The sequence below is a fragment of the Opisthocomus hoazin genome, chromosome 14 (assembly GCF_030867145.1).
Source record: "Opisthocomus hoazin isolate bOpiHoa1 chromosome 14, bOpiHoa1.hap1, whole genome shotgun sequence".
NCBI lineage: Eukaryota > Metazoa > Chordata > Aves > Opisthocomiformes > Opisthocomidae > Opisthocomus > Opisthocomus hoazin.
Window position 1 is genome coordinate 23,703,481 of NC_134427.1, and position 24,826 is coordinate 23,728,306.

The 24,826-nt window shown below is 57.6% G+C and overlaps 1 protein-coding gene across 4 annotated transcripts; it reads right to left on the minus strand.

Annotated features, from left to right (window-relative positions):
• Positions 1–2,790: 2,790 nt before the first annotated feature.
• OCRL (OCRL inositol polyphosphate-5-phosphatase) lies at positions 2,791–24,159 on the minus strand. Of its 4 annotated transcripts, XM_075435684.1 has the most exons (25): positions 24,085–24,159; positions 23,882–23,961; positions 23,210–23,289; positions 22,259–22,297; positions 21,465–21,575; positions 21,292–21,387; positions 20,758–20,875; positions 20,505–20,666; positions 19,887–19,988; positions 19,298–19,412; positions 17,311–17,427; positions 16,973–17,160; positions 15,324–15,435; positions 14,110–14,219; positions 13,004–13,139; positions 11,945–12,055; positions 11,474–11,639; positions 11,227–11,254; positions 11,019–11,118; positions 7,636–7,659; positions 4,891–5,010; positions 4,600–4,684; positions 3,944–4,071; positions 3,030–3,141; positions 2,791–2,917 (listed from the first exon to the last, which is right to left on the minus strand). In XM_075435684.1, the coding sequence occupies exons 1-25, from the start codon at positions 24,115–24,117 to the stop codon at positions 2,793–2,795; spliced, it is 2,598 nt and encodes an 865-aa protein (XP_075291799.1). In that variant the 5' UTR covers positions 24,118–24,159; the 3' UTR covers positions 2,791–2,792. The 4 variants fall into 4 exon arrangements, with proteins under 4 accessions (XP_075291799.1, XP_075291797.1, XP_075291796.1 ...); XM_075435682.1 differs by having other exon boundaries at positions 11,019–11,254; positions 21,465–21,572; XM_075435681.1 differs by having other exon boundaries at positions 11,019–11,254.
• Positions 24,160–24,826: the final 667 nt, after the last annotated feature.

Consider the following 24,826-nt stretch of genomic DNA (forward strand, 5'->3'; position numbering starts at 1 on the left):
CGATGGCAAGGGCGTGCAAGCAGCCCCCGGGCAGTGGGGCACGTGCCGGTCCCGGCACAGTGAGGACAGGGTGCTCTGCTGGGTCCTGGCTCGCTGATGGGGAAAGAAGGATGCTGGGTGTGCTGGGAGAGGGGATAGGAATGGGATGGTGGGAAATGGGATGGGAATGGGATGGTGGGTGCACTGGGAGAGGGGATGGGAGTGGGGTGCTACGAAATGGGATGGGAATGGGATGGTGGTTGCACTAGGGAATGGGATGGTGGACACACTGGGAGAGGGGATGGGAACAGGATGGTGGATGCACTGGGAGAGGGGATGGGAATGGGATGGTGGGTGTGCTGGGAGAGGGGATGGGAATGGGATGGTGGGTGTGCTGGGAGACAGGATGGGAACGGGGTGCTGGAAAATGGGATGGGAATGGGATGGTGGGTGCACTAGGGAATAGGATGGCGGGTGTGCTGGGAAATGGGATGTGAATGGGATGGCGGGTGTGCTGGGAAATGGGATGGTGGGTGCACTGGCAGAGGGGATGGGAAGTGGCTGGGCAGCTGCTGGAGACCCCCAGCCCTTGGGGACCTCTGGCCATGTCTGGGGGGGTGGGCAAGGCTCACTGCCCCACTCAGGGCCGGCGATGGATGCCCAGGGTGGACGTGGGACCCCAGCTGCGCCAACACCGCAGGCTGAGCCCGGCCGCTCGTGGCAGGAGCACGCTGCCAGGATGCCAGCAGCTACACCAGTCCCACCGCCTGGGCACCAGGGGCACCCGTCAGACAGGCGTGGGGCACAGAGCCGCGAGCCAACAGCCCCCCGCGTCCCCCGTGCCCCCTGCCGAGCCCGGAGGATGCACAGGCCCAGCCGCCAGCCCCGTCCCCGGGGAGCAGCAGGGCTTCACGCTCGCTCCGGCATTTCCGCTGGCGGTGGCAGGAATGCGGTGGCCGCGGGAACAATGCCGGCACCTTGCGCCGGGTCCCCTCGGTGCCGGGAGCAGCTGCCCGGGCACGGCCCAGCTCCCAAGGAGCCGGCAGGAAGCAGACGGAGATGACACCGGTGGCCGCTTCCTGCGGCAGGACGCGCTGGCTTTCTCCACCGCTGCTCCAGCTGCCGAGCCGGGGCCGCAGGGACGCGGGGCCCACGGCCGGCCGAAGCCCCGTGCCACACGCTGGCACCGGCACCCTGCTGCGCCCACTCTGTGCCCAGCGGCAACCGGCCCTGCGCTGCACGTCGCCCGTGGGCCAGGAGCCGGCAAGCTGCTGCCCAGGGGTGAAACCAGCAGGAACTGGGGGAACGGGACCTCTGCCGCTGTCCCCCAGCTCTGCCCGGCCGCTGGCGGTGGGAGAGCCTGAGGAAGGCTCCGGCAGAGCGGCCATCATCCTCATCCCTGGGCAGGAGGACGGCGGGGCGAGCCGCAGCACTGCGGCGCGGAGCTACGCGAGGGACGGCAGGCTCGGTGCGCCAGACCTTGCACCGCGGAGGTTTATTTGGAACAAACAGTTTCCCAATAAATTATGTAATTTAAAAATTTTAAAGAAAAGAAAACCACCAGGACGAGCCGTGCGGCAGGGCAGCCCCCGGCCGCTTGGCCAGTGCCCGGGGAGCAGCGAGCCGCAGGGGCAGCCCTGGGCTGAGCACTGGCCCCGGCTGGGGCCCTGCCACTGCAGCCCCCTCCCCACACCTCGCGCGGCGGCCATGCAGCCCCTGGCCCGAGCAGGCAGGACTCTGGTCAGTGTCTCGGCTGGCCGGGCCCCCTCCTCGCACCCATGGGTCACCGGCACCCAGGGGTGTCCCCTCCCCAGCTGCATAACCCCAGCACTGCAGCCCCCCCAGCACAATCCCCCGGCCTCTCCCCTGGGCCTTGAAGCCGATTTCTGGCTCCTCTCCCCCCACCTTCTCCCCCCAGCAGCAGCCCAGGGAGGAGGAGGAGGGCAGCACCCACTGCCACGCCGGTCACCCAGCGCCACGCGGCGCCCGTGGCTCTGCGGGCAGGGCCGGCAGGGACAAGAGCTGCGTCCTGCTCAGGGACAGCCCTGGGGAAGCCAAGTGCAGCTCCCGGCGCTGCCTGACCCAGGCCCCTCAAGTCAGCCCCCACCCTGTGTCCCAGAAGGCTGCTGGGGCACTGGGGCAGGGACAGAGGAGAGCAGGGCGTGGGTGACAGCGGCAGCAGGCTGGAGTGCCGCAGCCCTACCCCGCTGAGCGAGCGGAGAGGACGCGGCCCCGCGGAGGGGCCGACAACCCAACGTCCCAACAAGCTCCTGGGACGGCCACGGTCCAGCTTTCCTGGCAGAGTGATGGGGCAGGGGGCTGCCTCGGTCTCTGCGTGGCAGCGGCTGGCACAGCCCAACGCCAGCCTGGGGCAGAGCGCCAGGCTCCCACCAGCGCAGCCAGCAGACACGCCTGGCACCGCAGGCACGCAGCCAGCAGGCTGAGCACCAGGCAGCCGTGCCGCGAACCGCCAAGAGCACCGGCAGCCCCCACCCTTCCCCGCAACGGCTCCAGGGTGAAAAGGAGAGAGAAGCGTGACTCGGGGAACCGGTGACACCGCCGTGGGACGATGGGGCTGCTGGCACGGCGCTTGGGTGTCGACAGATCCACCCAGCTCCCAGGGAGCGAGCCGGAGGCTCCCGTGGTGGATGTCACTGCAATGAGCGTGCAGGTCCTCTGCAGCGCAGGGTACAGCGGCGGGAAGGCGAGGGGAACGCGTCCCTTCCACCTGTAAACACGGCACTTGGGGTAGCTCAGAGCCTTCCACCCTCCCAGAGCGGCCGGAGGCCTCGGCGTTGGCAGGCGGGCAGGAGTCACTCCTCATCCCCGGCGAGCAGGAAGCTGTAGAGGAAGTTGATGGCACGCTGGCGGTCCTGCTGAGTCTGCTTCGCCATCAGGTTGGGCGGAGGGCGCAGGAGGAGGCTGGAGAACAGGGCGGCTGCAGAGGCAAAACCAGTTACCGGCCAGGAACGGAGACGCTGCCCGGTGCCAGGAAGGGGTCCTGCCCCAGGGAGGGCGGCAGGAGCGGAGCGGAGCAACGACGCGCTTACCGATCATGGCGACGCTGACGTTGTTGTCTTCCGAGTACTTGAGCAGCTCTCGGAGGAACGACATCAGGTACCGAAACACGCTGCGGTGGCACCGAGGCAGCTGGAAAATCACCTGCGAAGCACACAGAGGCGGGAAGCTCTCCCAGCTCACACCGCTGCCGCCTGCGCACGCCGTGGCACACCGACCCCAGACGGGCAGCTTCCCCCCCCCCGCTGCGCCCACGAGCCCCAGGCCTGAAGCAAGCAGCAAGCCACCAGCTGCGGGCTGGTGCTGAGGGGGCTCAGGGGCTCTGGCTCCTGCTAACACTGCCCCTAGGATAACTGTCACCAGGCAAAGTCTCTCACTGCCCCGGGCTGCCTCCCGCTCGTTTCCAGTCGCGTCCCAGCTCTCACGCCCCTGGCTGCACAGCACGAGGACCAGGACAAGAGGTTTCCTGATGCCAGTGTGGAAAATGTGCCCCAAAACATCTTCCTCTGCACAAAGACGTGCTTGGCCCTGCTTGCTGCCCACCAGCTCGTTTTAGGAGCCACTCCCAGTCCTTACGGGGAGCACAGAACTGCAGCTCTGAGCAGGTGCTTAAGCCCTCAGACCAGTGGAGACTCTTCCACACCCCGCGGCTCCTGCTCCCCGGGGGCTTGGGGTGACACAGCCACGCTTGGGGTCTCTTTGGAAGACTCCAGCACTGCCGGGAGACCGTGCAGTGCCGACCTTGGGGCAGGAAAGCACTGCCAGAGCACCCAGGTCACCCTGCCCGCTGCCAAGAACCTCCAAGCACCTGCCCCCAAAGCCCCTCGCCAGCTCACGGGAAGGGAGTGGGACCCAGCAGGTGCCAGGAGCAAGGCAGAGCTCCCAGCAGCAGGGAGAGCTGCCCTGAGCCCGCAGCAAGCTGACGGAGACAGCGGCAGCACCCTACCTGTCGGCACAGCCGGCTGCTGTGCGACCAGTCGAGGCAGCGCTGATACAGCTCGTAGCAGATCACTGGCTCTGGCAGAGCCTCCAGGAAGATGAGGAGTGCTTCGGCCACAGAGTGGTTACTGCCCGCTGGAGCGGTGGGAATCAAGGGGCATGCTGAGCAGACGGACCACCTCCCTCCCCAGCCTGCTCCCCGCCTCTCCTCCTTCCCCGTTGCTCAGTCTCTGCTTCCTCCTCGCAGGTCTTGCACCTTCTCTGCCTGCCTAACTGCTCCCCGACACCAAAGCTGTTCTCCTCCTCCTTCTCTGTCGTCCCCCATCCATGGAAAATGCTGCTCCCTCCACCCTGCACTGTTTGCCCACCCTCTAGTCCCACAGAAGTCCCCTGCTCCACGAGCCCCTTCTCCAGATCACGCTCTCCAGTGTCCACCCTCACGCTCGGCACAGCCTTGCTGAAGCTTCCAGAGCTCTGGCCCTGCAGCTGCTTTAGCCAGCACACATCCAGCTTCAAGACGGGTTATCTCTGGGGGCGAGGGGGGAGCTGACCCCCAGGAGGGGCCTTGCCAGCTAAAGGTTGCAGCCAAGCCCTCCCGCGAAGCTCTCCCAGCAGAGCTGAGCTCCAGCAGGCTCCCGGGACAGCCAGGCGCAGCGAGGATACGGATTGTCTCAGGGATACTGGTGTCCAGGCAGTCAATGATGTGCTCCAACTCTTCCTGCATGCCTGGAGTCTGGAACAGGTCCTCCTGCCAAAAGCAGCACAGGGATGGACAAAGTCACCTGAGGCACACGGTGACAGTGAGGTGAAAGCTGGTAACCCCGGCCAGAGTCTCCAGCACAGGGGAAAAGCCCCTCCCTGCAAACACCAAGCCGGAGCTGATCTCCAGCTGCTGCTGAACCAGGTCACCAAGCTCTGCAGGGCTCCCCGGCACGGCAGAGGCCTCTCCCTCACCTGGCGGCAGGCATGCTTGAACAAGTGGTCCACCAAGAGCCAGATCTCCTTTGGCACCTGCAGCGGCATCCCGCTCGCCTCCTCGCTGTCCAGGGAGCCCATCGGCAGGACGGATTTCTCCTGGTGGCAAAGAGCACACGAGGTTTCAGAGAAACCTCAATCCCTCTGAAGGGGCCTTGTTAAAGAAAGCTGGGACAGAGGAACAAGCAGGATCCAGGACTCAAAAAACTTGCTTTCACAGCAGAGAGCCATCTCCCCGTGGGTCCCAGCCCCACTCCCTCCTGCCGCCCCACAGAAGACCCTGCCTGGCCCACCAGGAACTGCAGAAGAGACTCTCGGCCACCCCTCAGAGAAGCCCCCCCCAAGCCACACACCAGCTCCCCCGGGACGGGGCTCTCGCTGGCTGAGATGGCCTGGCCAAACCACAACGCCCACCCCGCACCCTGGGCCGGCACGCTGCGGGACTGGGGCCCAGCGAGTCCTCCCACTGCACCGGCTCCCGCGCTGGAGGCTCCCGCCAGCCCCCGCGGGCCGCTCCTCCAGCCCAGCTCCTCCGGACGCAGAGTCAGGGACGTGCCTCTGGGGACCGCTGCGTGCTCTGACCATCTCTGTCCTCTGCGCTCTAACCCAGCTTTCTGAAGCTTCTTTCCTCGTTTTCCTACGGAGCGGTCTCTGCCGAACGCCGGCTGCCTTGACGCCATTGTCATGTTTTCCCGCTTACTCATGCGGAGCAGCTGACAAACTCAGCTGCTCAGAAATCTCCATCCCACCGATCTTTAACGGGGTCGATGTTTTTTGCTTGACTTCCCTCTCACTTCACGATCGCTCGTGCTCCCGAGTGCTCCCAAGGAGGAAGCCACGCACGGCTCTCCTGAACCACGTTCAGCAGAAGCGCCCGGAGAGGCCGCACAAGCGGGGACACAACCCAAGGACTCCGGCAGCGAGGAGCACCACGAGCCAGACGCCAAGCGCTGCGTTCCAGCTGTCAGCTCACACGCCAGCTGCGGCCGCCGTCCCTCCGCAGCACACGCAGTCGCTCACAGCCGGCCGGGGCTGGGTCCGGCTTCCCCTGCTGCACCCGGACACCTCGGGTTGGCACGAGTCCGGCAGGCACGGGCAGCAGCCACGCTGGCCACACAGCACAGCACAGCTCTGCCCTGCACACCGCTAGATCTCACCCCGCCAGGTCACAGCTACGCCTCTGCCTCGCTCAGCCGGGAGGGTTCGGAAGCAGCGCGTTCGGCAAGCGCGTCACAGCTTCCCTCCGAGATGGAGAAGGCGAGGGCTGCGGACCCGCTGCGAGCTTGGGGCTCTTCGACAGCAATCCCTGCACCGGGGCATCGCAGCGCTGGAGCTGAGCACCAGAGCAGAACGCGACTCTGCCAGGCTGCCCTTGGCATGGCTGCGGGGACCCCCAGGCAGGGGACCCCCAGGCAGGAGACCCCGGCTGCTCAGTGCAGAGAAGGAGGCGGAGGCTGGGGGCTCCTCAGGGCAGAGAAGGAGGAGGAGAAGAGGAGGAGGAGGAGGAGGAGAGGAAGAGGAGAAGAGGAGAAGAGGAGGAGGAGAAGAGGAGGAGGAGGAGAAGAGGAGAGGAGGAGGAGGAGAAGAGGAGAGGAGGAGGAGGAGAAGAGGAGAGGAGGAGGAGGAGGAGAAGAGGAGGAGGAGGAGGAGGAGAAGAGGAGGAGGAGGAGGAGGAGAAGAGGAGGAGGAGGAGGAGGAGAAGAGGAGAGGAGGAGGAGGAGGAGAAGAGGAGGAGGAGGAGAAAAGGAGGTTTCCTGGGGCCTTGGCCGGGCCCCGAGCGCCCTCTCCCGCCGCCTGCGTGGAAGGCAAGGCCGGGGAGGAGGATGCTCTGCCAAGGGACGCTCCCGGGAGGCAGGCACCAACCTCCTCCCTTCCCGGCTGCTAGGAAGCGGTCTGGGAGCTTCATCTGGTTCCACACCCGGGTTCAGTCCCCTCTCGGACAGGGGACATCCATTCCCTCCCCTGTTTCACCCTGTCCCTGCACCGACAGCCTGGAGAGGGACAAGTCCCCCAGCCCAGGAAGCCTGCACAGAGCCAGCTCCAACAACCACCCGACGTCCGCGCCGGCGCAGGGAGAGCGGGAACAACGCTGCCACGCACCCCAGCATCTCCCCGTGCTCTTCCAACGACAGGCTGGACTCGCCTGGCCTCCAGCGCAGGGCGCAGTGCGAAGCAGAGCAAAGCAGCCACCCCGCTGCGGCAGCGGTGGCTCGGAGAGCCGGCAGCCCAAGCGCTGCCGCGGGGAAACGTCTGCCTCCCACGCGAGGCCATCCCTCGGCCTCCACAAGGACACACCGAGACGGGAAGGGAGAAAGACTTCGGTTTTCTAGCTCAGCCCTCTCCCCACGTGTCTGAAGGGGTGGGACCGTGAACCCCACCTTACGTGCATGGTTAGAGCCAATTCAGACACGTCAAAGGTTGCCAATCTTTTCTGGCAATATCTATCATCGCTGCTAGGATCAGGAGAGTATTTTCTTTTTCCCCAAAGCAAATTTTGTGAGGTTTAAGCAGCTCAGTTGGGCTGGCCCACCTTGGCTACAGGGTCACTTTGTGCTCCTGCACGTTCCCATCCAGCCCACAGCTGTGCTAAGAGGCTTTGCTGGAACCACTGCTCCCTCTGCACCCACCTCCCCTCCCCTCCTCAGCAGAGAACAGGAGGAGAACTCTCACTCTTTACAAACAAGCCACAGAGCAGCAGACTTCCCCAGCCATTGCTTGCGTTACCTTTTCTAAGAAGCTGTCTTCTCCCTGAGAGCGGTGGGAAAGAGAGAAGAGGAAAAAGTATCGTTAAGAGAGAGAATGCGCTCCGAGATTAAGCAGAAACCTCATTTGCATTACAAGAACCCACTGAATGCCAGGTCCTTCACACATTTTGCTGACATGGCCAAAGCTAAACCTGCAGCGAGAGATTTGCCTGCCAATTAGCAAAAATCCTGCTCACATGACGCACAACCTCATCAGGATTTCCACAAACTCCTCGCGGCGGCCTTGCAGCACCACCGTTCACCGCCTCGCACACAGTCAGCCCGCAGGCGGATGAGAGGTGTTCACCGGGTAGCAGCTCCCCTTCTTGAACCTTCCCGGTCAGAAATAAACATCCCTGTATTATTTCAGCCATCTTCCCTCGTGACCAGGCCGGAGATAAAACATCCACGAGGCTAAATCTGTGTTTCTGAGCGCGTGGCAGCTGTGGAGCCAACCGGCCCCCTAAGCAGCTTTGTGTATAGTCAGGGAAGCGAGTGTTTGTGCTCCAAACCCCAGGCTGCTCGTCTGTCTCGACCTAATAGCATTAGCACTGCACAGGGGAGCACGCCAAAGCCCCTCCAGCCCGCACGGCCAATCCCCCAGGCCGCCCTGAAACACAGCATCGGCTTCCCAGGCTGTGGCGTAGGACACTGCTCAGCGGAGTCCGCGGGAGGAAACAGCAGCAGGCTGCCCACGCTGGGCTTTGGCGCAGTGACCTTTCAGGGTGGGAGCGACCGGAACGCCCTCCAGGGCTGGGCTGGAGACACAGCTGCAGCCGCCGCGGTACCGGGCACACCGTGGAGCGAGCAGCACCTCGGGCTCCCCTGCGACTTCCGCAGCGCCCGCTTCCTTGGGGGCTCACTGGGTTTTAGCGCAGCCGCGACAGACCGGCCTCTCGCAGAGAACAGCTCGCTCCCAGCGCGGGTTGGCGCGGGTGCTTCTTCCAGGGCAGAGGGGACGGACCGCGGCCCAGGTTTGGGAGGCCAGAGAGCCACGCTGCACAGGAGAGAGGTTTCGTAACCGGGTGAGTCACCTCCAGCGTCACTCCACCTACCCGACCCTGCTGTTCACCTCTCTGCCTGCAGTGCTCAGCACCAGTAGTTCCATGAGAGTAACCTGCTCCCGACAAAGACTCTTCAAGAGGCTTTTTAAAGCCCACAGTAGGATCCCAAGAAAAAAACAGGATGAGACACTACTACAGAAATCCCAAAGGCGAGGTGCTGAAGCGTCAGCAGGAGAACCAGCAGTGCCATTTCCAAGCAAGCTCCCACCTACACTTTGCTGTCCTGCATGAAACTGCCTCGGAGACCCTTACCCACCTGCCTTCTCCAGACCTCCCTCTGCTGAAGACACCAGATACGGTCTAGCTGGGTGAGAACAATGCTTGATGCAGTGAACGACACAAGCCCTAACACGACACAAGTGCAGGAGGGAAAAAGGTTCTCTCTCTCTCTCTCTCTCTCTCTCTCTCACACACACCCACACACCCACCCTGTAACTGGACCAAAACGCTTCTGGGCCGCAGAGCGGTTCGCACGTGCACCGCTCTCCCCAGCAGAGAGTGCTCCGCTTGTCCTGTCTCCAGGAATTTCTCAGCTCACAGGTATGACCAAAACCAAAAGACCTAAAATAGCTCGAACGCGACAGCAGCTTTAGAATCAAAGCGACTACATTTTGCTTTGTGCTGTTACACATCGTCTTCCTTGAGCTTGCTCAACCTGTTCCGACTGCAGCACCGCACGCATGCCGACCTCACTGACACACGAGACCGCTCCTTTGCTGCAGACGCTGGGGCAGGGTGCTCTTTGCTTCCTGTACCTCTGTGTGTTTCACTGAGTAACAGAAGCAGGAAACCTACAGGCAAAGGAAGGAGAAGCCTCAAAGTGCTCTTAGAAAAGTAATAGTGTTTGTCTGTGAGGGCAGAAGCGTTCAGGCCCAAGTTCCTACCTATCAAGGAAGGAGTCAGTGCTGAGCACCCAGCCAGAAAAAGCAGGTGGAAAAGCCACCCAGACTGATGAAACGCTCCGGACCAAGTTCAACACCTTCCTAGAACAAGACCGACTTTCAGTCGAATCCTGGAAAGTACGAGGAGCCTGAGGCCTGGATTAGCCGCTTGAATTGAGGCGGCAAACATGGTATCTCGCCGCCTGGATTCTGCTTAGCCTGATCTTGCGATTACAAACTCAAAATTCTGGTACAAAAATGGCCCTTCTGTGTGTTGGGCCTGTCAGCAAAGCAGACACCTACAACAAAGGGCGGGAACCGGCAGAGGCAGCAAGAGGCGCGGTGCAGCTGCTGCAGGCAGAGAAAGCAGGGTGAGCAGACGGGAGTGGAGGCTGTCAAACGTACAGATGTGAAAAAGCAGCAGCTCACTGGTCAGAAACAATGCGTGTAAGGATGAGACTGCAAGATGCGAGGCGAGAGGAAAGGTACCACATGTCAGAGAGACCTAAGGAACGGGGCTGATCTTTCAGGTGACCAAGAAAGAAGTGGCTTTCCTGGCTAAACGAGAATGGGTAAATAGGCTACAGCTCAGGAACTGCTACACCTCACTGAGGCAAGGCGAGCAAAGGCCGTCAGAAGAGAGGAACGAATGCAGGCTGACAACAAAAACGAAGATTCCCCCAAATGGGGCTTAATCTCAGCAACAGCTGTGAGAAACCAAAAAGAGAAAAGGTGACTAGGGCACAACCGCACCCCCTCACACGCACACCAGTGGCTTCAGAAGGGTGAATATTGACCCTAGGGGCCAGTGAAGCTTGGGAAGAACAGTTATCTCCACACTGCAGAAGAGCTTGCTCGCTGCATCGGTGGGAGAGGAACTGGCCAGAGAGGCTGCGAGCCCGGCCACTTGCTGAGCTGTGCGCATCAGTACACCTAACAGCCTCGAGGTCCTGTCTTTGATGCTCCTGCTTCTGCTCGTTCCTTCCCCTGAGCAGTGCGAATGCCACAAGCGCCCAGAAGGAAAAGGATCCCGGAGCCGCGGTCACTGCAGAAGCAGCCTAGGCACCTCGGAGGAGAGCATTTCAGTCACACCTCTCAACACACCAGTGCCACCCAGCTGAGCCTGCCAGCACCAACATGACAGTCACACAAAACACAAGGCGCTGGGACACTTTTTTGTCCCACCAAACAATACTTAGAACCTACCCAGAAACAGGATAAAGCACAGGCTGTCAAAAGCCATTGGTTGTGGTGGAGGGAAATAATAAAAGAGCACCTCAAGCTCTGGGAAAAGTCAGTCAGCTCAGAGCCAGCACAGCTGACCCAAGCTGAAGGCATTACTCCTGCTTTTGGGAGTAAACAGCAGGGAATACGCTCTCTCGCTGTTAAGAGAGCTGCTCCAGAACACTGCTACTCACCAGGTCAATGAGTTTGGTGACGGGCACTTCTCGGATCGGTCGCCTCATTCGGCACAGGGCCTCCAGGGAGGTGCCAAAGCAGCTGGGCAGGTAGGTCCCACTGATGGTAAGGAAATAGTCCTTCCCTCGGTCCAAGTGAAGGACAAGAATATCCTCAATTTTATCCTCACCAGAGTTCAGAAGGGTTACCGAGTCCTTACTGACGTACACGTCCAGGGAGATGTCCGTGCTCTCATCTGCAACAGACAGGAGCTCTCAAGAACATGCAGACATTCTCCACAAGGGATGACAAGGACAAACATACAGCATCAGGAAAAAAGGCCACAAAACCGAGAAGACAAACAAACAGGGATGATGGCAAGGAAGGTGAGACACAGGAAAGACAGGAAGGACTGAACAGAGAGGGAGCAGCGGTCTACACCAGCACACACTGTAGAAACCGTGGTAAAACTCACCTGGCTCCAAGTAACCTTCACAGGGCTCAGCCCGAAGCCATGGCTTACAGTAGTGGCTATCGTTGAGCTTTGGGATGAAGGAGAAGTGACAGGTGACCTGCCCATTATTGGTGATCTGGAACTTCTGCTTCTGCAGCTGGCGGAACTTCACGTTCTCAAACTCAAACTGCAGAGGAAAGAGAAAACACAGATCCCATCAGTGGCCACGATGGGACGCACGGGCAGGCACCCTTACTCTGCAGCAGCAACCCACGACCAAGATGTGCCCACACAATGCAGAACTCCTAACAGAAGACCTGCCAGAAGCCGAGACAAGATGTCCCTTCTAATCCAATTCCTGATCGTAAGGTCACGCACAAAGTTCAATTTCCTATAATCCAGTCTACCGAACCAAAGTCTTTAAAAGCAGTACTAGCACTTCTAAGGCTGCTGTGTTTGGGAAGCGGACAGTGACTCGGGTTTCATCCTCACTTCTCTCCTGCTTAGCTCCAGTGAAGGAAGGAAGTCATTCTCCATCCTGTCCATCAGACGAACGATGTCTTCAAACAACTTCCGATACTTCTGCTCATCCACCACCTTTACCTGTGGAAGATCAGAAAACACTCAGCAAAGCTTCTGACCGGCTTCACAGGAACTCTTTAATCACGAGTAAACTGCAGAAGTGAAATGTTTCTCTACGCACTTGCTACGTGCAGCTGAAAGGCTAAGAGAATTTGCACGCACGGGTGCGCCTCCAAGCTGCATACGCAACTTTATGCATATCTTACCCCTACAGATGCTACTCGGGTCTTTCTGGCCACCAGTCACACTACTGGGAGGTTACTGGGGGTGATCTCCGTGGGGCAGCATTGGCATCCCGCAGCACTACTCACGATTCTCCAGAGGAACAGGAGAAAGGCTCTCCTTTCTGGAGACCTGAGCTACCTCGGGCGCGGGAGGTAGCAAAAACGGGCACGGGCTGTCTCTACTCAGCAAACTAGGAAACCGAAATCTGCTGCCAGCCATTCACCACCAAAGAAATTCAGATGTGAACGAGTGACACACTCTCTTTAACACACCAGAGGCAACATTGCAACAGCAAGCACAATCATTGACAGGTTTCTGCTGTGGCTCCTTGCAGAGAAGAGAGAACAGCGGCTTGCCCATTCTAGCACCAGGTATCGTGGGTTATACCCCAGCAGCTAAGCAGCATCATTAAAGCAGACCAGGGGAATGCGCTTCTGTTCACTATGTGACCACACCTGCTCGGGTAAACTCCAGAGACCACCCGTGTTACCGTGGCATAGCACTGTCCCAGAGCCACGCAGCGAAGCTGCGCCGCACACCACGACCACAGCCGCCCAGCTGCTTGCGGAGCCCAGGCTGGCGCGGCTGCCCACCGGCAGCACACCCACACATCGCACACGCCTGATTTCTATTTACTCTGTCCCCTTGCAACAGCATTAGCAGAGGTGCCTTGGCTGTACAACCACCTCCCGAAGGAACGCGTGACAACACTGTGATCCCACCCTAGCACATCAAAAAAGTTACCCCGATGCGGAAAAGTGCGCTGACTGGCTTGTGGTCACTGGTCTTCAGGTCCATATGACTGCAATACCGGAGCTGATTTATGTTGCCTCCTCTCCAAAGGATTCGATCACACCACGCTGGCACACGACACTTTCCACTACAAAGAAAAACAGGTTACCAGGGAAATCCAACAGTCTTACTAAGCCATCCAAGCTGCTCCTCTTCCCAGCCAGGCAGCTCCCTCCACCCCCACCGGCAACAACTGCATCAGCAGTGATGGGATGAACTCCTATCACTTCTCACAACTTGAATACTACATTATTTCTTCTGCTCTCTTCCCCTTTTCCTACACAGCAGCTAAAATTCCCACCCTTTCCAGTATCAGAAAACAAAATAACCTCAAGCCATGTGTACTGTGACCCAAGCTGCGCTAGTTTCTTTTGCTGCCAGACCGTTCTGCCCACTACAATCTGAGCCATCGCTTACTGTTTCCACTACAGAAAGCCTACTCAGCTACTACTACTGTGTTATGAAATCTTAATCCGGGGTTATCCTTCTCCAGATTAACTACTGTGCTGGTTCACAAACACAGGCAGAGTAAAACCCAGTCGCTGTATGGTTTCAAACTCCTTCTTGGGGGTCTCTCCATTTAGAGCACGCTTCTGCAGCAGATGCAAACATGTCTGTGGGAGGCACCAGGCAGAGAGTAGCAAGCAGGAACCACTGCTGCTATCGCAGCGCGGCCACCCCTGCGGGTGTGCAAGTCAGGGGACAGGATGACTCAGAGAGAGCATTTCCTTATCTCTTCAATTCCTTTTATACCGTTTGTCTGTCCCCGGTAGCAGAAACCCCCCCCACTGCGGGGCCACCTGTGAGTTCACGCTTTATCTGCCTGCGTCTATTGGAATGAGCCGCAGCCGAGCTTTAAGGCGCGTGCCTGGTCAACATACACAGGGTCTGCTTATTGCAGAACGTAGGGGAAACGCAGGAGTACAAACTTGTCTGTGCACTCCAGCCATTAGCATAACACTGAGAGGTATTTCCAGCTCTAGGAAGCAGGAAATCCAGTTTTGTGAGAAAATGCTTTTTATGTCATAGGTAAACAAGTCCACTGGCTGCCGATTTACCTGGAGTCCCAGCGATCTGTTTTAGAGTCATATTTATATGTGGGGATGAATTTAATCTCTCCCTCGATGAAATCTGCAAATGCTTTCTTATGAGTGCGCTGAATATTCAGCTAAAGCAGAAAAAGAACACTTAAAAAAAACCCCAGAAACAAAAAAAACCCCAAACCAGCAACACCCCCTCCCCTGCCGAGTGTCAGAGAGCAGATCTCTAGGCAGAGCAACTGCAACCTGTGGCCGTGGGACCCACCCGACACGCCCCACACTGCCTCGCAGACCCTACACCTCTAACAGAAGTAAAAATTCAACACATCAGTGAAACGTTTTCTAAACGGACTGAGCACAAATGGGCACAGTGCTGCTTACCAGACCATGCAGACAGCATAAAAAAATATTTAAGGGAAATATTCATTGCTCCACTTCTGCTAAATGCCTTCATTACTTTTCAGGCGTAAGCATCACCAACATTAACATTTCACTGCCAACCATTTTAGCAAAAGCCTCCAAGAGCATGCTGGGCTGACAACCTGACACTACTTTCCTTTTCTCATTTACTCTTCTGAAAAAATTCCTAGCTGTTTCCCTCGCAAAAATCTAAGCTAGAGTTGTTTTCTGCATGAAGCTCCACAGTCCAGCAGAAACGAGCTACAGAACAGAATCAATCAGATTTACTGTTAAATCGTGCGTCAGAGATGGCATTACACCACTTCTGTTCACGTTTCACCGGTACAATCCTTCATCTTAACGGCACATCTGGTGCTGTCTCGGCTTTCAGCGCGTTGCGAAGAAACGCTGCACGGGGAAGACTACAGCACAGGATTTAGGTCAGACCGGCTGAGCGGAGAGCCTTGGCTACCAGCGCTGGTCTCCAGATCAATACCCCTTCCAGAACACCGATTACAGCAGCTTCTGCTGCTGGTACAAAGGCCTGTGTTCCAGCTTGCAGTTTGTACGTTAAGAGAGAACTCTCCCAATGAGACGCAAAGACACGTCCGCAGTAACTGCCCGAGCCACCCCGTCAGCCCTGGTATAATGTACAACCTATTTTTTTTTAGGGGGTCGATGTCACCAGGACATCCAGAGCTCGGTCTAGGGCCTAGCATCTATGTCTGCAGACCCTTAGCGCAGCGTGTCTGCCAGCTGCTCCCACGCACAGGCACATCTTAAACCAAGATGACCTCACAAGTACGGAGCAAACGTAAGCGGAGTTCACTGACCTGGTCGTATGTCAGCAACTTCTGCAGCTCATTCTTACTGATCAGATTTTTCACTTCACTGGCATCAGGGAGACAAAGCCTGTAGTTCAAGTCCCCCAGCCAGATGACCACACTGGAAACAAAGACAAACATGGCAAAGAAGAGCCAGCAGTTAGTATCGCAGGCCACCCAGGGAAGCAGGGGTGTAGGGCAACAGATGGTTGGTCGCTGGCGATGAAGGTTCAGACAGATGGAAGACAAAAGGAGACCTGAGAAATGGAGTGTGACAGCAGAAATTTCTAGTGGGAGCAGATACTACAGTGCTAAGTCCACCTCCTTTGGAATCCCACATGGGACTGAAGACTTCATTTAGTGGGAGATACTTGCACTTGCCTCAGTCTGAGAAAAGCCTGAGAACACCACCAACTCTCTAACGACGTGAAACCAGTGCATCTCACCAAGCTTCACCACCTCTCAAGCCACACAAAATCCATCCAGCATTCAGGCTCTTCTCGTGTACAGAAGAGCCCAACGACAGAGCTCGTTAAGCAAAGTCTGCTTGTCAACCAGTTAGGCAGGCTGATGCACACGTATCTGTGCACTCCCACCTCGTGTGACACCAGGGATTTGCCAGTTCATTTTCCACTGCCTGCCTTTCACCCAGACTAGGCCACTACTGTACCACCCACCTAGCAAAGACCGACTGACGCAGAACTGGCAAAATCAGAATTAGGTCCCTGTTGAGTTTACGACCTCCAGAATGTCACGGTCCTCTCTTACCCATACCTCATCAGCACCTCCTCTTACTCTGCTCCTCTCCAGGCTTTCAAACAGACCTACAGCCTTCTCATCACGAGCATCTAAAGAAACCCTTGTGGTATTCACCCTTTACTCCATAAAGGTCTCATTTAAAGATTAAGATCTAACCCCCTCTCTAGTATCAAAACTCTTCTTGTTTCTAGTCAAACCTCAACATTTCCATTAGTGGATTATCAAGGATAATCGAATATTTGAAGTATTTTCTGCACTAATCCACTTTACATTTTATTTGCCATTTTTAAATGGTTTAAATATTAACTACAGAAGTATTAACCATTTGTATCAGGTTTAAGAAAACTTAATTTACATGCTTTGTTGTACAGATGTTTCAGCTTGACTTGGATTATTCAGCACCACTGTAACCTCATTAAAAATAATAATAAAAATATCAAGAATTGCCTGCGCATCATCCAATTCATTTAAAAAGAAACTGAAACAGCAATCGTAAGTGCTTGTTACTCAAAAAGGCCTAAACAGCACAGCCTCTGCCTATCCTGCTATCCCTCTTCTTCCCCTACTCCTGCTCCCATTTTCCATCACAAAAAACCCCCTCCGTTTCTTCCAGCCCTGTAGCGTTCAGCCATCGACGTGGGAACGGTGCCCGCTAAACGGAAGCATTACGCACACCACGCCAGGAAAGGGCCACTAGTGACTGGTGGCATGCGTCACCGCGGGGAGGTGACCGCATTGTCTGACTGCGGGAGCGCCAGCACACCAGGCGCCTGGGCATTTTCAGTTATATTATTAAGCCAGAAAACTTCTCTGCACAAAACCTCCCGTCGCTGTGATTCTGACTTGATTTGCATTGTTCAACATCACCTCAGATGGGGAGAAATGCAAAATCAACTTACTCGTGTTTCATGATGTTGAACTGAGGTAGACTCTCATCAGGGGTTACAAAACACATCCGAGCACAGATGTCCTTATAATCCTGGTTTCGCCGCTCGAAGTCCTCCACGTGAGCCGCGAGGTGGGAGTTGACGATGCAGAAGGTCGTGTTGTGGAACACGAACCTCACCGCCACGCCACCCTTGTTGCCCTGGGGAGAGCCGGGATCGGCGGTCGTTAGAGAAGACGGGGGGGAGGCACCAGGGAGGAGAGGGGGACGACACAGAGAGGTGAACAAAACCACACTGCACCATGTCTCGCATGGATACACAGCAGCAACAACCTGGCCTCGGTGACTCACCATCCTTCCCACGATTCCCGTGCCCACAGACTCCGTCATGATCTCTCTTATGTTGCTCAGCTGATCCTTCTTCGCAAATACGAGCAACATCATCCCAACTAGACGGACCATTTGCACCTGCAAAAGCAGAAGGGATCCCGAGTTCCCAGAAAGGCAGTGGAAACGCAGTTCTGATTCGCCTGCTCCGCCTGATATTCTGCTTCTCTGGCTCGCCCCCTTCCTCGCCATGTTTTGTACTCAATCCCTGCTTGCAACACCACCCAAAGTCCTCCTGTCCCAGAGCAAGGCTCTGTAGGACAATCTACCATCCCCCAGCAGCCATCAGCTGTGCTGAGCTCACTGCATTCCCCACTCTGCTGCTTCCCTACAAACAGGGCAGCCTTGCGAGGTAACAAACTTAATCAACACGGAGCAGATCTGCTTGTGAAGCCTCAGCCTTCTGTTCTAATCCGCTAAACAATCAGAGGAAGACACTGGGCGCTCTAGCTAGGCATCTCGCAGAGAGCTGCTGGCTACGGCTGCCGCTGAGGGCTGCAGGTCCCGCTGGGAGCCGGTGCTCGCCTCTGCTTACTCAGAGCTACAGCGGAGCCAGTGACACGAACTGGAGGGGCACGGACAGAAAAGTCCTCATTTCCCGAGGTAAACGTGCCTGAGGCATGGGGTATCAAAAGGGAGCCATCTCCAAGCAATACAAACTGTTTGCTTTTCAGAACACACTTGGTCTCTAAGGCAGAGAGTCTCTCTCTGGAGCTAAGAGGTTCTCCTCTACTGCAGAGCTCAACCCACAGGGGTTAACACGGCGCTGACGTGCGCTGTCCCAGCAGCGTCCTTGGGTCTGTGGCTGATCTTCTCACACACGCTACGCCGAGGCACTCCCCAGTCCAGCACCCCCCTGCACCTTTGAAGCAGCGGGGTCACGACTTTGCAAGCCAGCGACAAGGCCTCATCTTCCCGAGCACAGTCTACATGCTCACTTTAGAGGCACAACACTCAGATGTGCTGGGATCAGGTCTGCGCAGGGCAGGAAGAAGCTGAAACCAGAGAACTCAACTGGAAGAGCCCAAGTACTTGGTCCCCTCAGCAGGAGTGGAATTTGCACGCAATCGCAGGTCTTGTCGACAGCTTCAGTCACTTCCCCTGCCTGCAGCCATATCTTGTTCTCTCTCTTTCAGAAGGGTGGGAGAAATTCCCCTAAAACTCAAGCAAAGCAAAGGGACGGGAACACGGGCCTCTCTGCAGCTCAGGTCACGACCCCCGACTCCCTCTCGATGCATCTCAGTTCAGCAAGGTGTCCCGTTTTCCTGCTGCGATTACCTGCAACAGGTTCCACTGGGCGCAGCTCAGAGCAAGCAGGACCAGGGTGTGACCGTGAACACACGGGCTGAGGAGGAAGGGGACACTAGTTCCGGTGCTTGGGGTGGGTACCTACCGCAGAAAGGTTTGCTGCAGCAGCGGTACAGAACAACGGCTTGCTCTAAACCAGCCAGAATAAAGTCCTGCTGCCCCAGCTGAAGCAATTCTGTCCCAAGGCAGCAGCGTCTGGAAGATTTCACCTCACAAATTATCCCTTTCCCTCAAGGAAGAGCTATTCATCTAATTTACCGGTTCAAGACACGCCTTGCTGCTACAGCACAAGGCTGAGGGTGTAAGACAGATAAAGAATCTGAACCCGCTGCTATGACTGTATTGAGCACACTACTGCCCTGACACCTACCTCATATTTTATAAAGTTATTTTGATTCCCATCTTTGTAAATTTGTACCTCAAAGTACAATATCCCCCTATGACTGTGGGGCAGAAATCGACTCTCCAGATTGAATCTGGCATGCTTGACACATGCCCAGGTACACACACGTCAAGTGTGCATCCTTGGTTTCTCCAGTCTTCGCTCTTTGGGTCAGGGGAGTGAAGACGAAGCCCAATTTCTCTTCTCCTTCCAACCACGCCAACTCTACGACGAGACCCCACAGCGCGGAACAGAACTCACTTTCTTGTACTTCGCCTGAGGGTGCAGGGACTTCTCCACAGCAGCCAGCCATTCTTGCTCCTTTGCAGAATCAAAGTAGAAAAAAGCCTCCGTGCTGAGGTCCAGCTCCTGGAACCTAAGAAACCAAGCCAGCTTAGCAGATCCCACCTCTCCTACAGATCACTCCCTCTCTGCAGGAAGGTTCAATGTGAAACCTCTAGCAACAGCTCTTCTTGGAAGAGAAGCTCCTTATTCCCGCTTGCTAAATAAAGCGGCAGAATTTCACCACAGTGCCTCCGAGACCCTGCTGCAACACGCTCCTGCAACCACCTCGCTGAGAAGTATTGTTCTAGGCTCAGGACAACTAGAGAGCTCCGTGGATGCCTCAAGCAAAATCTACGTTGTTGTGCCACATCACCCTCGTTTAACCCGGTACGCTGCCTCACCCAAACGGCTCTTTCACCTCAGACAGCTCCTCTGAGACAAAGCTCAGCTTTGTGGAACCTCTGAGAACACGACAGGAACTTAAAATCAATACAGCCCACCAGTATCCAAGCAAGAGCCAACAAGACACCCAGCACTGTCAGTAAATACGGTCATCGCTACTCACCCGATGCAATAGAAGTCTGGCGGCTCTGCGTCGCACACCAGCCAGGGCTCCAAGCTGCTGTCTGGAGACTGCCCGTTCACATTCCACGTTCCCACAAAAAAACTGCAACACAAAAGCCGCTGAACCGTTAGAAAACGCAATAAACACCGCCACCAGTCCAGCCTTCCCAGTGCACGCACAGCAGCGTTCAGGCTGGGAGCGGACACTACACGCGAGCTGCCCATGCACAGGGCCAGGCCAGCTACGGGTAACCGAAAATCCTTCTAGGCTGGGCTCATTTTCAGTGACACTCATCTCGGGGATTTTACAGAATGCTACAAAACCAAAGACATTTCACCAGGGCTAGCGAACATCTGGCTCTTTTAACATCACATCATGTGGGGCAACACAAAGTCAGTGTGGTGGGACAGCTGCCTTTACCCTCTTTCTGCCCAAAAGATGCAAAAGGAGAAGCTGCACTGCAGGCACTTCTTGACTTTCAGTCTGCACCGACCCTCGCTCGGCCACCCACGCTGGCCACGCAGCTGTCAGATTTCAAACCTGGGCGAGGTTTGAGTTCCCAGCAGAGATTAAACAGCTTGGTCTCCATGCACACTGCTCCTCAGCCACGGCTCTAACCTGAAGTTGTGCAGGTTGACGTACGCCTTCTCTCTCTTGGCAAGCACGTGTTTGATGAGGCCTTCTCTCTGTCCCGACTGGGTGCTGGGCAGAAACATTTTGCGCATAGTGTTGGTCACTTTTGGCTGGTCTCTTGATGTACCTTCTCTCTCCCGGTGAAATCTAGGCAGGAAGCAAGAGCAGAATTAAAACTGGTTCTGCTGTCTAGGAAGAGAAGGAAAAAAGGGAACAGATTCACCGCGTTACTGCCTGCCTGTTTTGAGGCACAGGAGGAGGTGGGGGTTCCCGGCGAGATCCCGTTTGGTGGTTTTGCATGTTTCTTTTCTCTTCTAGGCTTAGAGCGTTGAAGTCATCCTCAAACCCCAGAGCTCCTATGATGAAAAAAAACAAGCATAATGCCCTGAGAAACTATTTAAAACAGCTCAGATTAAGAAGGAAAATATATAACTTCACAGAAAGTGAAAAAGCAAATGATAATAGCAACATATCAACTCTGGTGACTCAGGGAATGAGAGCAAGGGGTACCAACCACACGTCAAGGCAGGAGGGAGCTTAACATACACAGAGCAAGGCACTGGGGCGCAGGCAGCGCCCAAGGAGGAATGAATGGTCCAGGGCAACAGAATCCGAGGACCAAGATGTTTTATGCTGTGCAGGGCGATGTGAAGTGAGGAAAAGGGGCAGAGGCCTGACTGCAGAGTGCAGGGTCAGACACAGCTCCCTGTCCCCGCGTGCCCCGTTACTGTACAGACCACAGAGCATACAAAGGCGACCGTCAGTCCAGTACCCGAAGAAGAGGCCTGCGATAGACCTGGGAGGGTCTTCTCCACCTGATGCCAGCTGGCTGAGTCCTTAGGCTCAGGAAGAGAAGCTTTCAGATGGGCTGGAAAAAAAAATCAGCCCTGTCAGAAACTGCTGCCAGCCAGAGGATTTCACAGATGCAGCTACAGCTCTGCTTACCTTCCTGTATGCTCTGCACTTCTGAAAGGAACCCTAAGCAACGCTCCTCATCAGGGATTTCAAAGAGCCGCTCCGCTGTCTCGTCACCTTGTATCCGGACCTTACAGCCTGCTTCAGGCACAAGCACAGACTCACAGAGTCAGTCAAGGCTGGTTCACACGCATTTATGCCCTGAGAGTGACCAGGCTTTCTAGCTATCCTTCCAGCTCATCGATGAAAGCCAACTTCCAGCTATTGTTTCTGATGGAGACCTGCACCTAAGCTAGCTTCCCCGTGCTCCCGAGACCTCCCCCCGCCTCCCTCGGGGTATCAGCAGTCATGTTTTCCTGGTTTTAGGAATACTTCTCCCTAATGCAATCTCGCAGAGAAGAGCTCTAAAAGTAGTACAAAAAATGTGTTGAAAGGGAAAGCAGAACCAGTGACTAGACAGAGCGTTGTCAACACTGCAAAAGGCCAACAGTAACCTAGGTTCAAGTACAGGTCAAGGGAACGGACAGGAGCTGAGAACGGTTCAGAGTACAGTGCAGGGCCTTGAGAAGAGATTTAGGAAGTTAAAGTTCGACCAATTGCTGATACCTCAGTCTGGGCATCTCAGACCATGTCTGTCATGACAACTGACCATCTGGAAGAGCCAGACAACAACATTAGAAGAAATACCACCCCTGCTTGATCAAACAACAAGCATGAAGCATGGAGGAAGATTGTGAAGCAGCTGGTAAAACAAGCCAGTGCCCCACAGGCAGCCCGTCTCCTGAAAGGAGCTTTAGCCACGTGACTGCGGTTATAAAACTTACTGTTTGTAGCGATGTCAATTAGCAGAGTCTCTTCTGCCTCTGGAAAAGAGAAAAACGGGATCAAGAGAGTTCACACAATGCTGCAGTAACCGAGTACTCAAAAAAGCATGCTGCCTGCTGCTAGCCCAGAAGAGCCCCAGCAAAGGAGTAAACAGCTTTAATTTACATCTGTGCTCCTAACATGGCTCTGGCAGAAAGAATGGTCAGATCTGGACAGCTTGGACAGCCATTTCCCACAACCAAAGCGTCACAGGGGCGATTCCTGACACTCAGAGTTCCCGCACACCTGGATGGTTTGTTCCACAGCAGTGTAGCTCCTTTGGGAAAGGCCAACCTGACAATGAAGGTCAGAGCTTGTCTACACAGCCGTAACAACGGGCAGAACCCCACTGAGTTACACAGAGGGGTATAAGCTGACCCAGGAAAAGGTGCTTTTACTGCTGAACAAGCTTTTGCCCAGGGGCATACACTGCTGTTTCAGTTCTTCCCAGACAAGGCCTCAAGATCTTTCCCGTTCCATGGGTGGCTCTTTGGACCCAACAGCTTGCCAGACCTTGCACAAGTTTTGATCTGGACACGCAGGAATCAGACCAAAGCTCCCAGCTCCTGCCATTCTGAAGCAGACAGACAGACAGACAGACACCAGCAGACACCGAAGGTCAGCCGCTGCAGACCAGTGCTGAACGCGCTGGCTCTGTATGATGCCAAGCCCACCCCTCATCTGAACCAGCCAAGCGCCTCATGACTGTATGCTGGCACGGGAAGATGACCCACTCGGATGAGGAAGAAGCGGGATTCCATAAACTGCGAGTTTTAGTTTCACGGGGAAGCATTCAGTCTATCTGGGCGCTCAGGAGCCAGGCCACGAAATGCCACTAAATCTGGGTTTTGCTGGCGAGCAGCAGCGGATTCCCGCCACCGGAAGAGAGCCCACTCCAGGAGAGCCAGTACCTTGTACGCATTTGAAGCGGCTGTTGATGGGAATATAATCTGGATCAGCGTTCTCTTTCTCCTGCGAATGGATAACTATCCTGGAGGCAGAAGAAAGGCTTGTGAACACGCAGAAACAACTCCCTCCGCGCACACAGGCAAACGTCCAGTCGTAAGAGCCGTACGCACAGGGAAACGCAGCGTCTGGGTTTACTGCTGTGGGACAGGAGGCGAGAGAGGGGAAAACCCGCCCCGAGCCCTCCCGGCTGTCGGTGCAACCGGGCGAGCGTGCGGAGGGGAGGTGGGGGCCGCTCCCCCCGGTCCCGCCGCCCCGGGCAGAGCCGGCACCGGCCCCGCGCCCCGGAGGAGCCCCGGGCAGTGGCTCTCCCGTCTCCCGCCCCGGAGGGAGGGAGGGAGGACGCCGGGGGAGACGCGGCCGCCAGCACCAGCTCTGCCTCCCGGCGCCTCGGCAAGCCCGGCCGCTCCGCAGCCGTTAAGGTCCCCGCGGCAGTGCCGGCGGCCCGGGCCGCTCCAGGGCACGGCTCCCGCAGCAGCCCGGCTCCGGCGGCTCCGCCGGGCGGGCAACCGTGGCCGGGCCCTCGCGTCCCGCCGCCGGCACGGGCGACCCGGCCCCGCGCTGCCCCGGCCCCCCCCGTCAGCGGCCCCCAGCCCCCGCCGCGGCCCGGCACTCACCCGTAGCGCCCGCTCCGCCGGCCCAGGCTGAGCACGCACGGCTCCCGCCGCCCGGCCCGCACCTCCGTGCCGGCAACGCTCTGCGCCGCAGCTAAGGAAACCGCCGCCGACTGCCGTCCGCCCTCCCTGTCGGCCCCGGTCTCCGCCCCTCCCCGGCCCCCTCCCCTCCCCGGCCCCGGCCCCGGCCCCGGCCCGGCGGATACGAGCAGGCCCCAGGCCGCGGCGGGCGGCTCCATGGCGGCGGCGCCTCGGTCTCCCGGCGACTCCGCGCTGGTCACCGGCGCGGCGCAGAGAGGCGCTCGCCGCCCGCCGCGCTGCCCCCTGCCGGCAGGCGGACTGCCCCACCCGCGGCGGTGGCGGAGGAGGCGCGCCCGGGGCGGGGCTGCACTGGAGGGAGGGGCGGGGCTCTGGGGGGCACCGGGTGACACCGAGGGGCTGGCGGGGGTGCGCCCGGCTCCCAGCGGGCTCCCGCGGGGCGCAGCGGTCCCGGGGTGCCCGCACCGCACCTCCCGCCGCGGGGCCCGGGCGGCCCGGCGCTGGTCCCCGGTGTACCCCGGACAGAGCGGGGCGGCCACCAGCAGCCGCGTGGCCACGCCTCCACCGACGCTGATTGGCCGCGAGCCGCGATGAGCAAATGCAAATGATTGCATGACCCTAGAGACAGCGCGGGGCAGGACGGGAAGGGCCGGTGTTTGAAGTGTGGGGCGGCAGAGGGAGCGCGAGCGTCATGGCGGCCCCGGGGCTGGCGGCGGAGCCGGGGGAGGAGGAGGAGGAGCGGTACCGGAGGTGAGCGGCGGGGCGGGCGGGGGCTGGCTTGGGCCGGGCCGGGCTGGGCCGGGCGGGGGGCTGGCTTGGGCCGGGCTGGGCGGTTGGTGGGCCCTCGGCCGGGCTGGGGGGGTGGGCGGCGGCGGCCTGGGGCGGGCCCGTCGCGGCCTGTCCCCAGCC

Coding starts and splice junctions, on each gene's coding strand:
- OCRL (XM_075435681.1), bottom strand. CDS start 24,117: ATGGAGCCGCCCGCCGCGGCCTGGGGCCTGCTC. Junction 20,667..20,757: donor CCTCCTGTGCCTCAAAACAG/GCAGGCAGTAAC, acceptor CTTCCTGCCTAG/ATTTCACCGGGAGAGAGAAG. Junction 11,640..11,944: donor TGGAGCTAAGCAGGAGAGAA/GTGAGGATGAAA, acceptor TTTCCTCTGCAG/TTTGAGTTTGAGAACGTGAA.